This window comes from Natrix helvetica (genome assembly GCF_964273705.1).
Source record: "Natrix helvetica genome assembly, chromosome: 3".
In the NCBI taxonomy this organism is placed as follows: domain Eukaryota; kingdom Metazoa; phylum Chordata; class Lepidosauria; order Squamata; family Natricidae; genus Natrix; species Natrix helvetica.
Window position 1 is genome coordinate 52,477,886 of NC_138549.1, and position 20,885 is coordinate 52,498,770.

Consider the following 20,885-nt stretch of genomic DNA (forward strand, 5'->3'; position numbering starts at 1 on the left):
TCCAAGCAGCCTCCATGTCTCCAGTGTCTTTTTTCCCACTTGCAGCCGAACCCAGAAGGACATTTCTTTCAACACAAGGAAAGGCCTCTGAAGACAGAGAAAACGGGAGAAGGGCTTCAACTAAAAATCAAAAGAACATGGGTTTATTTGCATGTCAGTTCCGAGCATACGAATATTTCATCTTCACCTTCAAATCCGATTAGAGGCCCAATACACTATCATTTGAGTATGCGCTTGCGCTTTCTCTTGGGTGTCATGGTGATAGTAGGCGGTACTTAGGTAGGTGGGCGGGCATTCAGGAAAGCAAGAGGGCCGGAGGATGTTGGCTTTTTATTATCCAGTCAGAAGACTGGGTAAGCAAAGAGGGCAGGCGTTTCTTAAATAGCCGGCGATGACGGGGCGGGCTGAGCAGCTAAGGGAATGGGGCGTGGAGGTGGGGAGGTATAATACGTCCTCTCGCTTTCTCTTGTAGATTACGATTTGGCGCGGAGAGCGTAGCGGCGGCAATAGCAACTGTTGTTGATGCCTCTTCAGCGCGTTCGAGTGGCCCTGGGGAGCTATTAAGCCGTTGTGACAGTTGCGAGCGTCTTCCCGCCCTCTTCTCGCGCTGTTAATCTGCGTGAGCCTCCCCGCGCGGGTCGCCGGTTGGACCAGGGCCTTGTCGACGTCCGTCGTGGTGGCGGCCTGGCATAACCGCGAACCTTACGCGCTTCAACTCCAATAAGAAATCATGCGGCTATGTGGGGCGCTTCTAAAAAGCCCCATTCCCAAACAAATCGAATACTACTCTCGCTTTTCCCCGTCGCCGCTCTCTATTAAGCAGTTCCTGGACTTCGGTGAGTTATTAAACGGCACCTGTGCGGTCGCAGTGCCGCGTACGTTCTACCATCTTCTCTCCGCCCAGCTAAGATTTTTGTTTCAGTCTGACGTGAGAGAAAGATCTCTAGCGTACTCACTCTAGCGTACCCACTCTCCTGTGTGTGACGTAATCAATGTTAGGTAGGGGCTGGAGACAAGGCAGTGGAGCACGGCATCTAGCGTGGGTAGGGTCTAAGGTGACATAACTGAATGAGTAGAATATTAGTTTGGGAATTTAGAAGGTAGTTTGAAACCTGCTACAGGAAAACAGAAGCTCAACAAATGGTTTTTTTCCTGCTACAAAGAGTGTGTAAGAACTCCCAGATCTTATACATCAAAAACTGCTTCAATTTTTCCATAGGTCTCTTGTTCAGAGAGTGAACTGAAAATAAAAGCAAATATTGCTTTACTTAGCCAGCACTATGCATCAAACTATTTCATGAGCCTATTCGTTATTGAATTTTAGTTTCTTAAATCTTTTTTTCTTCCAGTATGGAACAGCTTTTTCAAGTTCAGTGCTACACTGTCCAAAGTAGGCAATCAATTATACTTTTACTCAGACCTGCAAAGACCAGATTACAGTTAGTGCTACTTGAATTTTCAATATTGTGCTAGTTATGGAAGAGTCTTCAATCATGAATCTTATATGCGAGTTTGGTGATTCAGTGTATGCAATGTTACATTTGTGTTCTCACCCTACAGTACTTGAGTTGCAGTATAGCAGTTCATTTGAGGAAATTTGTAAATCAAAGGCAGTTTGAGTACAATATGAACAGAATTCAGGAGAAACAAAAATGGATTGGCTTTCAGGACAATTCTTGTTTGAAGAATTATTTGAATCCTTTATTTGTGGTTTCAAAGTGAGAACATAGCAGCCTGATTTCAACTAATTTGAACCTATTTGACTTACATGAAGATTACATTGTATTTTGATATAATGTGCAGAAATGAATTTGCTTTGTGCAATGCTGTATGTCTTTTTCAAATATCAGTTCCTTGGCCATTCCGGCTTCTTATTGTTGCATTTCTTCCACACTGCAAAAAAGTCCTCAGTCTTTTACCAGCTTTGAAGCTGGTAAAAGCTGATTGGAATTTTGCACATTTATATTCATCTTTGCAGCCTTAGAATTGAAATACCCTTATTGAAGTATGACTGAAATGATTAAGGATAATTATTTGCACTGGATATTTAAAACAGAACATTAAATTGATTTATATCTGTGAAGTACAATTCAAGAATTACTTGTATTGATTACCATTCAGATGTTTTAAACAGAACAAAAATGGAAAGAATTTGTTTTGCCTTAAAATACGCAGGTGATGTGATTTCATAAATTTATCTGTTTCTCTATAATTTACGGTGTCACTGTGTTAATAATTTATAAAGAATCCTATTTTATGCCTATATTCATATTTCCCATATATTGATTTAAGAATGTCCATGTCCCAGAGTCACTATAACATGGACTGATCAGTGGACCAAGAATTTAGATGAGAACAATATTTACAACTTTATTTTCACTATTTTATTTTATGTATTTAAATACATCTTTCTCAGAAGGGGATCACCAGATTCTCAAACATCCTTTGCACAAAAACATTGGAAACCCTTGGCTTAAATATAATTCTTACATGTTTTGTTCCATAGTTCTTGTCAGCATCAGTTTAGTCTAGTGGTTAAAGTACTAGGCTACAAACCAGAGTGTTGTATGTATTATTCCTGCATTACGCATTAAAACCAGCTGGGTGACCTTAGGCTAATCACTCTCCAAGACCAACTCACCTCACAAGGTGGTTGTGGGGAAAATAGGAAGAGGGAGCATTGGGTATGTTCACTGTCTTAGGTTATTTATAAAAATAATAAAGGCAGCACATAAATATATTTTATGCAAAATGTTGAGCAATAATAAATTAATCTTTTAAGAGGTTACAATACTTTTGTGATAGAAACAACAAAATAGCTAAATCATATAATACATTAATATTCATTTCTGTATTCAGAATTCTTGCAAATCAGAAACTTAAACACTTTTATTATCTAAATTGAGTGCATATAAGTAAAAGTAGAGCTATTTGGAAAGGCTTTAAACTCCAAGTGTCTAGCGCTGATTTAATCCAAATGTAAAGATTACATTAATTATTAACCAGCTACATTCTACTGAATGTGAAGGTTTTTTTGTTTTTGTAAAGGATGAAAAAGTACTAAATTGGCTAATATAAGTATTATTTTTTGTACATTTATTTTAAAAATATTTTTGTATTTAGTAGTGCCATCAACAATGAAACCTCTGCAAAAAGTACCAGTCAGAACTACTGAAAAGTTCTGAAAAGTATTCAGTTCATATTGTTTATACTGAAAAACCTGTCTTATTTAATTTTATGAAATAAAATATATTTAAAGAATACATTTTTTTTGATTTGCAAAAGAAGTGTAACAAAAGAAACATTAGTATAATAACCATAATCATTCATAAATGTTTTCCAGATCAGATCCTGTTTTATAACAGGAACCAGGTTGTTCCTATGTTGCATTCTTTGTGCTTGGATTGAAAAATGATCTTCAGTTATAGAATACATCCCAATTTGATTTGTGATTATTGCAATATAAAAAGTAGAAAATTCTGAAAGCTAAATGGCTTACATTAGTAAAAACTTCACCTGCTGAAATAATCTGGGAAACAGAAGTAGTTGAAAATAATGAATGGCATAGATATTTAGTAAATGCCTGCAGCTATTCACTATACGTGTACAAATATCACATGATCAGAATTGAAGCCTAATTCTCATTTGAGTTTTAAAAAAATATTCTTTAGTGATAAGCCTGTGCAGGATTCAAAGTCAAAAATGTGTGCACTACCTGTCTACAACTCTTTAAGCCAAGCATGACTTCCTGGAATAGCTTGCTGGTGCTGAGGGCAGTTTCATGATCCTTGGAAAAGAAGCTGCTTTTTCAAGGAGTTGCAAATAGGTGCTACATAAGCACCCATTATGTGCTCAAAAGTTATCTTTTTGCTTTGGAATCCAAATGCCACTAGTCCTTCTGAATGATAAATAATGAACAAATTATGTATGTCAGTTTATTGCTCTTGCCTATTGGTTTTATGGTCACAATTGGTAAGAAACATTCTTGGTTGTCAAATGAGACACGTAGCAAAATTCACAGCTCTTTCATTTGTTAGAGAATACTAGGTAACCCATGATCCATTGGGTCATCCTTTCAGAACTATTTACTTACCTGCCACTTATGCAGCTCTTATCCTACCTGTGCCTCCTTTGCATCATCATACATCTACCTCCCTACTGGCCTGGGACTTCCAACTTCCATTGACTTTCCTTGTGGAAAAACTGTCAGGAAGCATTAGAAATGATCACATAACTATGGCTGATCATAGCAGCCCTGAAGCTGCCACAACTTTGCCAAATTTCAGCCCCACAGCAGTGATGGATCCTGGATTTCAGATACAGTATTTAAGTTAACCTATTTGAAGTATCTTGTTGGAAAAACTGTTGCTCTGTGATGCATTTTGCCAAATTGAAGGTTAGAAACAGACAGTTTTAGTAGCATATAGATAAATTCATAATCATCTGGTTGGTGACTACTATCTTTTGTGTAAATTTTAAATAAATTTGATATAGCAGTTAATAGAGCCTGACAAGCTAAAATTAAATCCCAGAAATAGTTTCTGTTTTAGGTAATTGATTTGATTGGATTCAAATCCTGAAGTTAATACTGGATGGGGTTGTACTTCTAAAAGAGCATTATTTTAGTTCATTCACAGGGATCATCTTGGAGTCATGGCCTCTGCTAAGCAATTGGAGGAAGCCATGACCTAGGGTGCCTTTGCCTTTCTGGTATACATGGCAGTTGTGAATTTGGATACCCTCATGATAGTGAGTCTTCAGTTCACATTTAGGCTACTGCAAATGCTTGACATAGGCCTGTCCTTCAAAATGACCTGGAAACTCCAATTGATACAAAATATATCACCTTGATTATTAACAAATAGCTATTTTACACTTGTGCTTTCATCACTGTATTAGCTATTACAGTTCCAGAACAAACTGAAGGTATCAGTATTAATTTATAAAACTATACTCAACTCAGTAGCTGTACAATCTGTATTATAAAAAGAAGTACAGACTACTTGTATTTTCTAAGTCAGGCCTGTCAAACTGGTGACCCATGGGCCAGATGCGTCATATGCAGGCCATACCCCCCCTGGCTCCGCAAAGGCAAAAATGATATGTCACAATCCAACCCCTGATGTGATTGAGTTTGACACCTGTGTTTTAAGTCTTAAGTGCTCTGTAGCTAATTATTCATTGAAAGCTCAGCTATTATTAGAAAGTTTACAAAACAGCAAGAAAACCTTTCAAACCTGATATTTGTCTGGCTTTCTATGATGGCTAACACACAAGATAGCAGCTCTGAATTTGCATGCTAATCTATCCTGTACAGTTTTTGCCTGTTCTGTGTATTTATCCTAAGGTCCCATTTATCCCATGATGAAAGTAGGAGACTGCCTCTTTATTAACAGCCCACATCTTATGGAACCATCTCCATGAGATATCCATTTGATCCATATTTTATAAGTTGATTAATAATGTTCTATTCCTTTCCTCCTTTGATATGGATGGCAGACTTGGGTTGTAGTTCTATTTTTGATAAGAGTAATAACGTTATGCTTTTATTATCTTGCTTATTGACAGTACGTTACAGGGCATCTCAGGTTATGGTTCCCGGTACTTTTTCAGTTACTGTTCAAATGTATGGCAGCACTGAACAAGGGGACTTAAGAATGATCCTCAGAATTCTGCCTGTCGCTATTTTCATGGGACAGACATATTTTCATGGGACAGACATATATATCTACCATTTGTTGCCCTAATAAGTTATTCCTTGCTTAACAACTGGTAACTTAATGACTGTTTGAAGTTACAACAGACTTCAAAAAAGTCTGTGTACTGTGTATCTATGATCTCTCCTTGAAGTTGCAACTGCTGCACCATCACTCCCACACTCATGTGATTGCATTTCAGGTGCTTGACAGCAGGCTCACATTTATGACCAGTTGCAGTATCCTGTGGTCATATGATCATGATTTGCAATGTGGGGTGGTTTTTTTTGCTTTTTTTCTTCATTTAACAACCATATGATTCACTTAACAGCCAAGGTGACTTGCTTAACAGCCATTGTAAAATGGTTGCAAAATCAAGTCATGTCACATGGTGATCTGCTTAATAACTGCAACAGCTTACATCCAAAATTCCAGGCTCTATTGTGATTGTAAGGCAAAGACTAGCTGTAGGTAGTGCCCTTATTTATACTAGGCTAATTATATGAAGAACATATAAAATGCTGAAGAAATAGCTAGGGATAGTCTAAGGAAACAGGTGTGCAACATGTCATAAAAGAAGAACATTGGCTCTATCATTGGATATCTAAAACCCAAATCATCTCCTAGCCGCTGCTTGGAGTGTCCAAGTACGGATTAACTTCAGCTTTCTGCCCAAGGACTGAGTTTAAAGTTCGTGTAGCCACGCCTCTTGCTCCCATGAGAGGCTCAGTTTTTAAAAACTCAGTCGCCCTACAGGATGCTTTTGGGGGAGTTCCAGTCCTTAAGCAGCAGGTTGGACTCTCCTAGCTAGTGTAGTGTACCCTTATTATTTTTTTCTTGTGTTAGTTAGACTAATTTCTGTACCTTTGTTGTTTTGGCTGCCATTCTATTCAAGCAACTCGCCATTTAACGCGTGAAACAGGCTGTCTGGAGCGTGGCTGGCTCTCGCCGCGATTACAGCTGCACTGTGGGGGGCTCACTTAGCGGCTGCTAGTGAGCTCTTGGGGACAGGTAGGCAGTCAAAGAGGAGCATTAGGCTCCTCAGACAGTTTCCCGGTGCCGCTCCAGGCGCGCAGCACCATTTTGAAATAAAAAAATTGGCGCACTTTATTCTTGCCGCTGCAGCCTGTTTCAACTGCAGATCGCTGCTGGAGGGGTTGTTAATCATCGGGCCTCGTTCTGAGTCTCCAGATGCCTCCCCCTCCTCTGGACTCTTGTCAGGCGGCCACAGGATTTTGGCTATTGCCAGGCCATTCCCTGATTCTCAAAGTTGCGCGGATCTGCAAGCGCCCTGATTAATTCTACTGGCTCCATTTTCTCGTGCCTCTGCCTTGTGCTGGGAAGTTAGCAACGCCTAGAAGCCTTCCCACTGCTTCTGCCCGCAACTCCGCTGTTCCTGCAAACCATCATGGCTACTCCTACATCTGTGCCTCTCATCATGGCCAGTATCGTGGAAGCTGAAGTGGACTCCCAGTAAGCGCAGCAGGCCCAATCCTGCTGCTAAGGGTGAAGGGGCTGGGTGCCGGCAAAAGGGAAACGCCCCAAGACTAAAAAGGTTTCCAAAACTGCTGAAAAAATGGCTGAGAGGCGTCAAAAGGCCCTTGAAATACAATTTCAAAAGGCTCAATCAGCACAGCAACAGACGGCAGCTCTCCCTCCGCCCAGGAAGGATGGGGCTGGTCCTTCCCTTCCCACTCCCCAGTGAGAGAGGTCCCCTTCTCTGGCAGCTGATCAGGATTTTGGTTTTTCGCCCAATCCCTCTAGGACATCTCTGGGGTCCCCCTGCCCTTCCCTGGCTGGGGATTCCCTTAATGCAGTGCTTCTCAATTATTTTCTGTCATGCCCCCCCTAGGAAGAAGAAAACATTTCGTGCCCCCCGCGTGACTGTAAATAGTATCATTTATCTATAAAATTGTTATAAGTACACCTCTGCATAACACTGTATCCTTATTAACGTATAAGAAAATAAAAAAAGAAAGAAATGTGGATCAATTTACAACAAAGAATAGCTTTATTAACTGTAGCAGAAAAGATTTAAAGGAGCACAGGATTTAAAGGAACACAATATTAAAAAAAACTTTAACCTGCAAAACAAAAATATATAAAATAATTTGAGCTGAGCCCCCCTTTACGGAGCCTCGCGCCCCCCCTGGGGGGCCCGCCCCACTATTTGAGAAGCACTGCCTTAATGATATGGGTTCCATCATAGAGGAGGACTCCCTGCCCCCTTCTGAGGCCGGCTTAAGCCTGCCCAGGGCTCAGGAGCCTCAGCTGTCAAAAGAAATGCAGGATGTGGTCGCACATGCGATTTCCCAGGGGATTGCGGATGGCATCCAGCAGTTAGCCTCTAAATTGCCCATTTCCATGGTGAATCCTAGCAGGGGCTGAACTGTAGGATCTCGGGATCCACTGGCTAGGGAGGCCTCTCCGACTCCTACTGGGGTCAGTGAGGTGTCCGAGGGGGAGGAGGCGGAGCAGGATGCTCCGGATCTCTCAGAGTACGAGAATCCCATACCTGACACGCCTGCATTCTCAGGCTTATTCAGGCCCTCCATGTTTAGGGCTATCCTTACCAAGGCCAGGGCCTCTGCCACCCAAATGGATCTCCCAGCTCAGGCAGATAAGACCTCCTCTGATCAGAGTTCCAAGGATACCATTGGACCCCAAGATCCAGGAGCGGGGCTTTTTAAGGAAACTCCCCCTCCCCAGGATCTGGTTCCAGCTCCACAGCTGTTCCTTGATATTATACAGCACCAATGGGCCCAGCCAGGATCTATGGCTAATCCCAGTGGGATAGATAAGAAACTATATACCATGGAGAGTAGCCTTGAGGATCTCTTGAAGCTTCCTCAAGTGGATGATCCTATTGTCTCTCTAACTTCTAATTTGGTACTTCCAGCTGACCTGCTGGAAGGCTTAAAGGCGGAGGACAAGAGGGTGGAGAAGGCCTCTCATTAAACTCACCTGGCCACTGCATGGGCCATGAGGACTCCCGCTTCTTCCTCGTACTTTAGCAGGGCAGCGCTGTTCTGGCTCCGCAAGCTGCTGTCCAGCCTACCAGCAGGGGACGCCAGAGCGTGGCAGGATGTCAATAAAATCATAGCTGCCGGCGAGTACTCGGCCGACGCCTCGCTTAATGCCACAAAATTTTCATCCAGAGCCCTCGCCTCCAATGTGACCTCACGCTGCCTGTTGTGGTTTCACCACTGGCAGGCAGACATGAAAGTGAAGTGGAAGCTCGCTTCTGCTCCTTTCAAAGGGGGGAAGCTGTTCGGGGAGGCCCTGGATTCAGTCTTAATTGAATCCAAGGATAAACGTAAGATCTTACCTGCGGTCACCAAAAAACCGGACCGTAAGGGCCAGTCCTTTCGGAGCAGCCTTTTCGGAGCACACAGCCCTCTACCTCTTCTGGAGGATTTAGTCAACCTTACTCCCAACCTCAGGACCGTCCCCAAGACAGATCCTCCTATAGGGACAAGAACAGGCAGCAGGGCAGCTGTAGACCCTTCCATGGGGAGTATTCCAACCGCCCCTTTCGGAAGTCAAAGTGACCGACACCGGCCCCTTCCCATAGGCCAGTGATGGCGAATCTATGGCACGCGTGCCACAGGTGGCACGCGGAGCCATTTGTCAGGGCACGAGAGGCACTGCCCTGTCAGCTGGCCTGTGCGCATGCGCGTGCTGGCCAGCTGAGTTCACCCTTTTTAAAGCCATTTTTCGCCCTCCCCAGGCGCCAGAGGCTTTATAGGAGCCTGGGGAGGGCGAAAACAGCCTCCCCCGGATGCCCTCCAGAGGCGTCAGGGAAGCCTCCGGACGGTCCCTGAAGCCTTCGCAGCGCTCAAAACGATCCTCCGAGCAAACCAGAAGTCACTTCCGGTTTGCTTGGAGGGTCGTTTTAAGTATTCCGAAGGCTTCCCTGACGCCTCCGGAGGGCGTCCGGGGGAGGCTGTTTTCGCCCTCCCCAAGTTCCTATAAAGCCTCTGGAGCCTGGGGAGGGCGAAAAAAGCATGTAAAAATGGGGGGGGGGAAGCGCCTATTAGTGCGCACATGCGCACTGGGTTTGCGCATTGCATTATGGGTGCGGCACGCCCGCACATGACCCCCCCTGTGCTCCCCCCACTTATGGCACGCGAGCTGAAAAAGGTTTGCCATCGCTGCCATAGGCTGTCGTCTCCAACTTTACACCATTCAATGGGAGGAGACCACGATGGACACTTGGATTCTGAATATTGTCCATCACGGATTGACCCTGGAATTCCTCTCGTTTGCCCCAAGGAACTTTGTCCGTTGTCCCACTCCCAAATCGGCCCACAAGTTCCAACTCATGAGGGCGGAGATAGATCATTTGCTGGAGATAGCGGCTATTGAGTGGGTCCCCAGAGGCCAGGAGGGCAGGGGGTTCTACTCCACCCTCTTTCTGGTCCCCAAATCCTCAGCGGGAGTAAGGGCAATACTGGACCTCGAGAAACTCACCATCCATCTGGCGTACAAGCGCTTCAAGATGCAGTCACTTCAGACCATTCTGGGCTGCATCAGGCAGGATGACCTCCTGACTTCCATCGACCGGAAGGAGGCATACCTGCATGTTCAAATCCATCCAGCGCACCGCAAGTTCCTGAGGTTCCAGTTTGCCAACCAACACTTCCAGTACAGGGTCCTCCCCTTCGGCCTCTCGTCAGCCCTGAGAACATTCACCAAACTTCTAGATCGCTGCGTACCTCCAATCTCTCCCAGTAAGACTAGAATGCTACCTGGATGACATCCTCATCCACTCGTCGTCCAGGGGGCAGGCTCAGAGGGATCTCGACATCACCATCCGAGTCCTCCAACACCATGGGTTCAGACCCACCTGACCCCAACCTGCAGAATCCGACATCTCAGCACGGTGATCGACTCCAGGAACTGCAAGGTCTCCCTCACGTGGGAAAGGGTGGACAGCATCAGATCCCTCATGAGAACCATCTGTGCGGCGAGGTCAGCGTCCATCGTCTCTCTCTCTTCCAATTGCTGGGGAAATTAGTGTCATGCATTTCGGTGGTACCATGGGCACGTCTGCATAAACGGGAACTCCGGTGGTTCCTTTTGCTGATCCAAAGATGCAAGGCCAACAACTCCAGGAGAGTGGCATGTCTCCCTCCAAAGGTGGTATGAACTCTCAGATGGTGGCAGACGGAGGCCCTTCAACGGGGCTGCTTCTTTTTTTTCTTTTTTTTAATATATATTTTTATTGTTTTTACATTTAAAACAATGCAATGCCACGGAGTCGGGGTGATCATATATTCACATTATGTACAGCTAGTTTCAACCATTAACAGTTATTCTACTTTATACATTGTCTGTCCTTCTGTTCGATCACAATATATACACTTGTTCCAGTCTTGTCATCTTAACTTATACCAATCATAAAATCTATTCCATACCTCAAAATATTCTGATTCCCCTTTATTTTTAAGTTCCAAAGTGAGCCTATCTGCTTCTGCACAGGCCAACACTTTTCTGATTATATCTAGCTCTGATGGTGTATTTTCTTTTTTCCAATGCTGTGCATAGGTTATGCGCGCTGCAGTCAGTATATGTATAATTAGATAGAGTGTATCTTTCTTAAACCCCTCCGGTATTATGCCTAGGAGAAAAGTTTCTGGTTTAAACATAATTTGTTCTCCCACCATTTGTTCTAACCATGATTGAATCATTTTCCAATATTTTTTTGCCTCATTGCATGTCCACCACATATGGTAGAAAGTGCCTGGTGTTTTTTTACACTTCCAACAATTTGAGGCCAGATTTTTGAACATTTTAGAAAGCCGTGCTGGCGGGAGATGCCATCTATAGAACATCTTGTAAAGGTTTTCTTTATACGCCGTAGCCAATGTTAATTTCTGATTAAGTATCCAAAGTTTTTCCCACTTAGCCAATTCCACATTGTAACCGAAATTTTTCGCCCAGGCGACCATGGTTTCTTTGACATGTTCTTCCTCTAGTTTATGTTCCAACAAAAACCTATACAGCACTTTGATCAGTCTGTTTTCTGTCTGCATCAACAGTTTATCTAATATTGTGTAGCCTTTGGCAATACCTTCATTCTTCCTATCCTGTGCATACCTTGATTGTATCTGTAAATAAGACCACCATTCTACTTGTATTCCTTGTGATGTCAATTCTGATCTGGTTTTGATCTCCCCCTGCCTGTTCAATAGCTCTTTATATGTGACTATATTTTCCACATTAATTAAATTTGGGTGTATATATGCTTCCATCGTAGATAGCCAAATAGGTATTTTGGTATAATGATCATGTTTAATTTTGTTCCATATTATTAACAGAGATTGTCTAATGTAATATCTACTAAAATATTTGTGTGCAGATCCTTTTTCATACCAGAGGAAGGCATGCTAGCCTGCTTGGAGGTCATGACCTTCCAATTTGAGTAGTCTTTTATTTTTCAGCATTATCCATTCCCTTAGCCATGTTAATATGGCCGCAGTATAATAGACTTCCCAATCTGGTACGCCAAATCCTCCCTTTTCCTTAGTGTCTTGCATAGCCTTAAGTTTTATTCTTGGTTTTCTTCCCTGCCAGATAAATTTCGAACCCAATTGATTCAAATCTTTGAAGACACCTTTTTCTAATTTAATGGGTATATTCTGAAATAGGAAAAGAAATTTTGGTAATATATTCATTTTTATAACTGCAATCCTGCCCATCAGGGACAGTTGTAGGTTTTTCCATCTTTCTAGATCCTTCTTAGTTTTATTAATCAGATTGGTATAATTGTCTTCTTTGATGGTCACACACCTCGCAGATAAATGTATACCAAGATATTTAACTTTTTTGACAATTTGGATACCCAATTTCTTCGTTAACTCCTCTTTTGCTTTTGATTTCATATTTTTAGTCAGCATTTTGGTCTTTGTCATATTTATCTTTAGACCCGCTATTTTCCCCATACTCTGTCAGTTCCTCAATGAGTTTCGTACCAGACTTCATAGGATCTTCTAGCACAAACACTAGATCGTCCGCAAAGGCCTGTAACTTAAATTGCTCCTTTTTAATTTCTAGTCCCTTTATCTGTATCTCTTTAGGTATATTCCTGGCTAGTACCTCTAGGGTTAGTATAAGCAACAGGGGGGACAGGGGGCAACCTTGTCTTGTACCTTTCTGGATTACGATACTTTGTGTTAGTTCACCATTGATTATTAGTTTGGCTTTTTGGTTTGTATAAATTGCTCTGATCGTGTTTATAAATTTATCCCCACAATCCATGTATTCTAATTGTTGGTGCAAAAATTCCCAGTTGACATTATCAAATGCCTTTTGGGCATCGAGAAAGATTAGTGCAACCTGTTTGTCATTGTGCACTTCATAATATTCAAGAATGTCCAACATAATTCTCATATTGTTTTTAATTTGTCTTCTGGGGAGGAATCCGTTTTGATCTGTATGGATGAATGCTGTAAGAATTTTTTTCAGCCTTTCTGCTATTATTGAGGCAAAGATTTTGTAATCTGCATTTAGCAGTGATATTGGTCTGTAGTTTTGTATAAGCACCTGGTCTGTATCCGCCTTAGGTAATAGTACAATGTTAGCCTCCGTCCATGATAACGGTGTCTTCGCCTCTTTCAACACAGCATTGTAAACTTCCAACAATGTTGGGAAAAGTATATCCTGGAATTCTTTATAAATTTCCGCTGGCAACCCATCCGGCCCTGCACCTTTATTATTCTTTTGTCTTTGTATGGCCTCGGTTATCTCTGATGTTTTAATGTCTTCATTGAACATGTCCTTAATCTCCTCTGGTACCTTTGGCAGATCTGACTTTTCCAAATACTGTAATATTCCTTCCTTTGTATGGTCTCGGTTTTCTTTATATAATTGATCATAAAACTCTTGAATAATCTTTTTCTTTTCCTCTAGTTGGTAGCAGATCTCGCCTTTTTCATCTTGTAGTTTATTGATCCAGTTCTCTTGTTTTTGCTTCCTCAACCTATAGGATAGCCATCGCCCCGGTTTATTTGCATTCGCGAAGAAGTTTTGTTTTGCTTTTTTTATAGTTTGTGCCAATTTTGCTTTTTCAAATATAGCCAATTCATATTTAATTAGTTCCATATTTCCTTTTATACTTCTGTTCTGTGGTTTCTTTTGCAGTTCACTCTCTAAATTTCTATACCTTTCTTTCAGCTCTCTTATTTTTAGATTCTCGGTTTTTTTCTTCCTGGCTGTGGCTGATATTGTGACCCCTGTTATAAATGCCTTAGTCATATCCCATAGGTTTTGTATGGATGTGTCTCCTGGTCCGTTTTCTTTGAAGAAGAATCTTAATTTTCCAGTAGAGTGGAGGGAGGGGTCACTGAAGGGTTATTACAGCCTGATTGGTCCATTTGACTGAGAGAAAACTTCTTAGCCTTCGGCTTCTCCCGTTGGCTCCCAGTTTCCTCTCAGTCAAGAAGGTCCTCAGACTATTGTTTGGTTCCCAGTGATTGTGAGTACTATATTGAGCAGTATTTGGACAATTGGATATTTCAAATTGAGAAATTATAGAGTAGAAGAAGCTGTGCCCAGAGGCACATTTTCCTCTGTCCCAGAAAGCAGGGAGAGCTGCTTAGAGCAGTCTCCTCGCATAAGCCCCTACTGAAGAATAACTATTTGCCATTCTGGGCCTTTTCTCCTCCCGGCTGATTCCTGGAGTCTCGGGTGTGCCGGGGGGGTTTACAGCTTCCAACTCCTCCCCCGACGACCCATTGCTTCAAGCCGCAGCGCCGGCGGCCCTTTTTGCCGCGCGTGAAGACCGGCAAGCCCCTAACTCGGCCGTGTCGCCTCTCCCGAGTCGGCGGTGCTCTCGGCGGCGGCGCGAGCACAGGACCGGAGCGCCAGCAGCTCTTGCCGGGCGTGAAGACCGGCGGCGACTCAAATAGAGCTGCGTTCCTAATTGTTGGGTCGATTGGCCGTCTGAACGGCCGGGGAGGCAAGCGGCGGCGCGCGCGCCATTTTAGCAGCCGCCTGAAGAAGAAACAGCCGCAAATCAAGCCGGCGGCCATTTTGGACACGTGGCGGGCCCTGACTCACGGGCCTTAATGAAGGGGCAATACAGGCCCAAGCTGAGCGTCCCCACACCAGCGCCGGGCTCAGAGGCTACAAAGACTTTAACAACTACCTTCATCCGAGCACGTGAGTGGGGCGATGGCAGCGCGTTCTGAAGCCGCTCAAACCGCGACCGCTCAGGCTCCAGAAGAGAAGTCAGGCCCCACAGCCCAAGCCAGACCTCGGGCCTCTAGGCCTACTGCTGAGGATAGACCCTCCAGGGCAATGCAAAGGGACGAGCTTAGGCGTTCCAGAGCCATTGAAAAAGCCATTGAGAGGGCAGAGAAGAAGAAGGCCAGGGATCCCAGACCTAGATCTAGATCCCCCAGGTCAGAGGCCCCTTGTCATTCCCCTTCTGTCAACAGGGGATTCAGCCCTTCTTCTCCCTCTTCCTCTTCATCCAGATCAGTTAGGAGTGAAGGTCGGGGGGCTTCACCCCCTCCCCCAACTTCCCCTGGGACAGGGGGTTTGGATGGAAATGACCCATTAGAGGGCCCCTCTGCAGGCTCCTCCCGGGGTAGGAGGTCTCACAGGGATTCAATCCCCCATGAATATGATTCTGAATGGGACGAGGAGGATCTAGAACACCTCCCTGAGAATCTTAAAAGATTAATCTCTGCAGCCATTTCCAAGGGAATAGCTCAAAGGGACAGACCTTCCCGCCATAGTAGGATTACTCCTTTCAGCAGGGCCAGGTCTAGAACCTCTTCTCCTTCCCTCATGAGCGAGGTCTCCTCTAGGGAGGAGGCCCGTCGTCAGGACGACTGGGGTTTCTCTGAGGAAGAGGATGCGGCCACTGATCAGCCCACCTCTTCCAACTTATTCATCCAGGCCATGTTTAAGCCCCTACTGAAGAAGGCTAGGAGAACCACCAAGGTGGGCACAGGGGACCCCACAGTGCCCCCGCCCAGGGATCCGGACATGGTAATGTTCTCAAACACGGCCACTAATAAAGAGGAGATACCTGCTCCTCCACTGTTCTTGGAGGTAGCCACCAGTCAGTGGGCTAGACCTTCAAATTTTTCCCCACCTGGCAGCAATGACAGGCGGGCTTATAACATGGAAAAGACCTTCCTACAGGCCATCCAACTTCCGGCCATAGATCAACCGATAGCTGCCCTGGTCTCGTCTTCCCCAGTGGTCTCGGGGGATGCCGCAGATAAGCTTAAACCGGAGGATAAAAGGGCGGAGCTAACCTTGCGGAAAAATTACAAGGCTTCCGCATGGGCAATGCGGGCGGCGGCCGCCGCCTCGTATTTTAATCGCACAACCGTTATGTGGCTCCGCCAACTCCAGGATCGTATCCCAATCCAGGATGATCGCATCCATCAGGATTTAACTAAAATTATGGCGGCCTGCCAGTATTCGGCCGACGCAACCCTGGATGCGATGCGATTCGGCTCCAGCGCCTTAGCTACTTCTGTGGCGGCACGCCGGCTCCTTTGGCTTAGAAATTGGCAGATCGATAATAAAGCCAAATGGGATTTAATAGCTGCCCCCTTTGCGGGTCCCAATCTGTTCGGGTCTGCTCTAGACCCGATCTTGGTGGAGAATAAAGACAAGAAAAAGGTGATGCCCACCTCCACCAAGAAGGCCGAAACACGTAGTCACCCGTATCGCAGGCCTTCCTTCAGGACTTATGACAGGGACCAGGAGCCCCGTTTCCAGCAGTACAGACAGGACAGACAGTACAACAGGCAGGGTTTTCAGGACCGCCACAGGTACCAGTCCCAATCCAAACGGCCCTTTCGCGGGGGGGGGCGGCCGCCCCTTCCGCAGAGGGAAATGACTCAAACCCGAGTCATCCCATAGGCGGCCGTCTGACTCTTTATGCGGACAAGTGGGACCAGATCACATCAGACGGGTGGGTCCGAGCGACCATTCGCCACGGCCTAAGACTGGAATTCCTCTCCTACCCTCCGAGACGCTTCAGAACATTCTCCCCATCCCGGGATCCGGAACGTCGTCGTCTCATGGACCTCGCCGTCTCACACCTTCTGGAAATCAGAGCGGTGGAGGTCGTTCCGGAACCGGAGAGGGGGCGGGGCTACTATTCAAATCTCTTTGTAGTCCCGAAAACCTCGGGGGGTTGGAGAGCAATCCTAGACCTGAAGCGCCTGAATCAATATCTAGTTTACAGGCGCTTCAAGATGGCCTCCTTAAAGTCAATCCTGCAGGGCATCCGGAAGGGGGATTTCATGGCCTCAGTAGATCTGACGGAGGCCTATCTTCATATCCCCATCTTCCGGGCTCACTGTCAATTCCTGAGATTCTCCCTCAAAGGCCAGCATTATCAGTACCGGGCCCTTCCATTCGGCCTGGCCTCGGCCCCTCAGACGTTCACCAAGGTCCTGGCGGCCCTGGCTGCATACCTCAGATCCATCCCGGTCAGGCTCCAGTGTTACCTGGATGACGTCCTAGTGCAGGCAGGGTCCCTCCCCAGGGCCAAAGCAGACCTCCAGCTGACCATCCAATGGCTCCAGACACTAGGTTTCTCCGTAAACTTTCCCAAGAGTCATCTATCCCCATCCAGACAGATTCTGCATCTAGGGATAGTAATAGATTCCGAGGCAGGGAGGGTTCGCCTGGCCCCAGATCGCCTGACCAGTCTGACGCAATTGATCACGTCCATCAGGACAAAAAGGTCCGTTTCCACCCTGACCTTATCCCGACTCCTGGGGAAGATGGTATCCTGTATAGGGGTAGTCCCCTGGGCCCGTCTACATCTGCGTCCCCTCCAGTGGGCCTTGATACCAGCCCAAAGGAGAATGTTGAGCAACTCTCTACGACCGCTTCGCTTAACGCCAGAAGTGAGATGCTCGCTCAGGTGGTGGATGTCCCCAGCATTGCGACGGGGGGCCTCTATTTGGGAGCCGGAGAGAGTACAAGTCACAACGGACGCGAGCCTTTACGGCTGGGGGGCCGTGATGGGGTCCGACATGGCCCAGGGACGTTGGACTGCCTTGGACCTCAGACACAATATAAATTGGCTCGAACTCAAGGCTGCGAGACTGGCCCTCCGGACTTTCCACCACCAGCTGCAGGGGCGACACGTCCTCCTGCTTACGGACAATGTAGCGACGAAAGCTCATGTCAACCGGCAAGGGGGGACTCACTCCCGAGCCCTGTGGCGGGAGGCGCAGACATTAGGCCTATGGGCGGAGAGACATTTGGCCTCCATTACGGCGGAACACATTTCGGGGGAGTCCAACCACCAGGCAGACTGGTTGAGCCGGGCGACTCTGGACAACGGCGAGTGGCAGCTGGACCCAGAGTTGTTTCGAAAGATTTGCCTCAAATTCGGCAACCCCCTTGTAGACCTGTTTGCCTCCCCCGGCAACGCACAGCTGCCGAGGTTTTTCACCAGATTCAAGACTCCAGCAGCAGAAGGAGCGGATGCTCTCAGAACTCAGTGGCCTCCGGGTCTCCTCTACGCCTTCCCCCCCCTTCCCCTCATTCCCAGAACCATTCGGAAGGTAGTCACAGAGAGGGCTTACGTCATCCTACTAGCCCCGTATTGGCCGAGAAGACCGTGGTTCGTGGACCTGGTCCAGCTCTCGGTCACAGATCCCTGGAGGATTCTGCCAGAGGAGGTAGTCCTGTGTCAGGGGGTCTTAGTTCACCCAGAGCCGCAGTGGTTGCATCTGACCGCGTGGCTCTTGAAAGGGGATTACTGAGGGGGAGGAAGTTGTCATCAGGGGTCATAGCTACCTTGGAGGCAGCTAGGAGACCGTCCACAATTAGAATCTATAACGCCACTTGGTCGGCATTCGCGAAGTGGTGTAGCCCCAGGGGGGTGGATCCAGCTAGTTCCGGATGTTTTAGAGTTTCTCCAAAAAGGATTACAGGACGGGTTGTCCCATAATACACTTAGGCGACAGGTAGCGGCCCTTTCTACTATATTGGGAGGAGAGGGCTCCGCTACCCTCTCTCGTTCCCCTCTGGTGAAGAGGTTTCTTAAAGGGGCGGCCAACATCCGCCCACCTCCCGTTCATAGGTTCCCTACCTGGGATCTTACCCTCGTCCTGAAGGCACTGATGGGTTCTCCCTTTGAGCCGCTCAGGTCGGTTCACATGCGTCTCCTCTCGTTGAAGGTTGTATTTTTAGTGGCCATTACATCGGCCAGGCGTATTTCTGAATTGGGGGCCCTTTCGGTACGAAGTGACCTTTGTACGATTCACCAGGACAGGGTGGTTCTGCGCCTGGATCCTTCGTTCATCCCGAAGGTTAACACCCTGTTTCATAGGGCCCAGGAAATTGTCCTCCCGAATTTCTGCCCCAATCCCACAAGGGAGAGAGAGCAGGCGTGGCATCGGTTGGATGTACGCAGGGCCCTCCGTATTTATCTAAAACGGACGGAGGGCATTCGTAGGTCCGAGGCACTGTTTGTCTCGTTTCACCCGAGCTCCTTAGGTAAAAAGGTCTCGTCTTCAACTATTGGGAGGTGGATCAGGTTGGCCATTGTTGAGGCCTACGAAGCCTCGGGTAAGTCCCCCCCTTCGGGGATCACGGCTCACTCCACTCGTGCAGCCTCCTCAGCGGCCTGGGCCACAAGGGCACCTTTTGAGGACATCTGTCGCGCGGCCACCTGGGCTTCCCCTACTCCCTTCATAAAACACTACCGCCTGGACTCTTATGCCTCGGCCGAGGCGTCCTTTGGGCGGAGGGTTCTCCAGCGGGTGGTGGCCGATCCTCCACCTGGGACCCAGTCTCCCCTCCCTGGGACGTAGCGTGGGTATGTCCCTTCAGTGACCCCTCCCTCCACTCTACTGGAAAAAGAACGTTGGTCTTACCTGAACGTTTTTTTCGGGAGAGTGGAGGGAGGGGTCACTTTCCCGCCCTAGTTAGATAGACAGGGTCCGGGAGGGGTAGGATCGGGTGGCCCTGGGCGGCTTTCCCTTGTCTTCTTACATCATGCAGACGCTGACCTTGACATCGCGGAAACTGGGAGCCAACGGGAGAAGCCGAAGGCTAAGAAGTTTTCTCTCAGTCAAATGGACCAATCAGGCTGTAATAACCCTTCAGTGACCCCTCCCTCCACTCTCCCGAAAAAAACGTTCAGGTAAGACCAACGTTCTTTCTTGGTTGACTCTTAATATATTCCTGGTCTTTTAGAATTGATCTATTGAGTAACCAACGATAGCTGCCCTTTTGTTTTTTCCAAATAATCCTCATGGGATTATGGTCCGCCCATAGATTGGGTTCTATATCTATCTCCTGAGATTAGCTCCATCGGCAGCCACACCATATCTATCCTTGACCAGGATTCGTGTCTATTCAAGTAGAAGGTATATTGCTTACCCTCTGGACATCTTTCTCGCCATACATCAAACAGATTAAGTTCTTCAGCCATTTGGAAATATGACCTTGGCAAAGTTCTCCTAGCTCCTTTTCTCTTCTTTCCACTTTTATAGTCCCGTTTCGGGTCAACTATAGCATTTAAATCACCCAGTAAACAAACATTTTCATTTCCCATCTCTTGAATAATGCTATGTAGTCTGTGATAGAAATTTTCCTGGCCTTCATTAGGTGCATATATTACCACCAGTGACACCTTTTTTTGGTTTAACATTATTTCCACGATTAGTATTCTCCCTTCCTCGTCATGATAGATTAGTTTAGTCTGAATTGTGTCTTTGACATATAATGCTATTCCTCTTTTCTTTTGGTCAGCCAGTGCCTCGTAAAGTTTACCCAATCTAGGACATTCTAAGATCTGGATCTGTCTTTTAGTCATATGGACCTCTTGCATTGCAATTATATCGTAGTTCAAATGTTTTAATTTATTAAATATTGTTTTCCTCTTCTGGGGTGAGTTTAGACCATTAATATTCAATGATAGAATCTTGATTTCTCCCGACATACTTCTATGTGTATTTGGGTCGTGTGCTTCTTGTTGCCCTTATTTCTCTCACTTCCTTTGATTCTTCCCCTTTTTCATCTAGAACGACTTCTTTCTCCTTTCGTATCTCCACTGGTTCCTTTTCTCTTCTTATCTGTACCCTGGATCCTTGCCTCCTTGCTCCCGCCTGTTCTCCTTCGTCTTACTCCTCCTCCTGCCCAACAAGGGTATTGTAAAAGTCTTCTGTTTGTTCTATTGTATCTATTCTA

The 20,885-nt window shown here is 46.0% G+C and overlaps 1 protein-coding gene across 2 annotated transcripts in view; it reads left to right on the forward strand.

Moving 5' to 3' along the window:
* The first annotated feature begins 264 nt into the window (after positions 1–264).
* PDK3 (pyruvate dehydrogenase kinase 3) overlaps positions 265–20,885 on the forward strand; it is a 131,686-nt gene continuing 111,065 nt past the window's right edge. For both annotated transcript variants that reach the window (XR_014175081.1, XM_081949271.1), the window contains exons 1-2: positions 265–353; positions 473–836. Coding sequence is in view for 1 of the 2 variants with exons in the window: in XM_081949271.1 (XP_081805397.1) it covers positions 731–836 (106 nt within the window). In the remaining variant the exon portion in view is untranslated. The remainder of the gene's footprint in view (positions 354–472; positions 837–20,885) is intronic.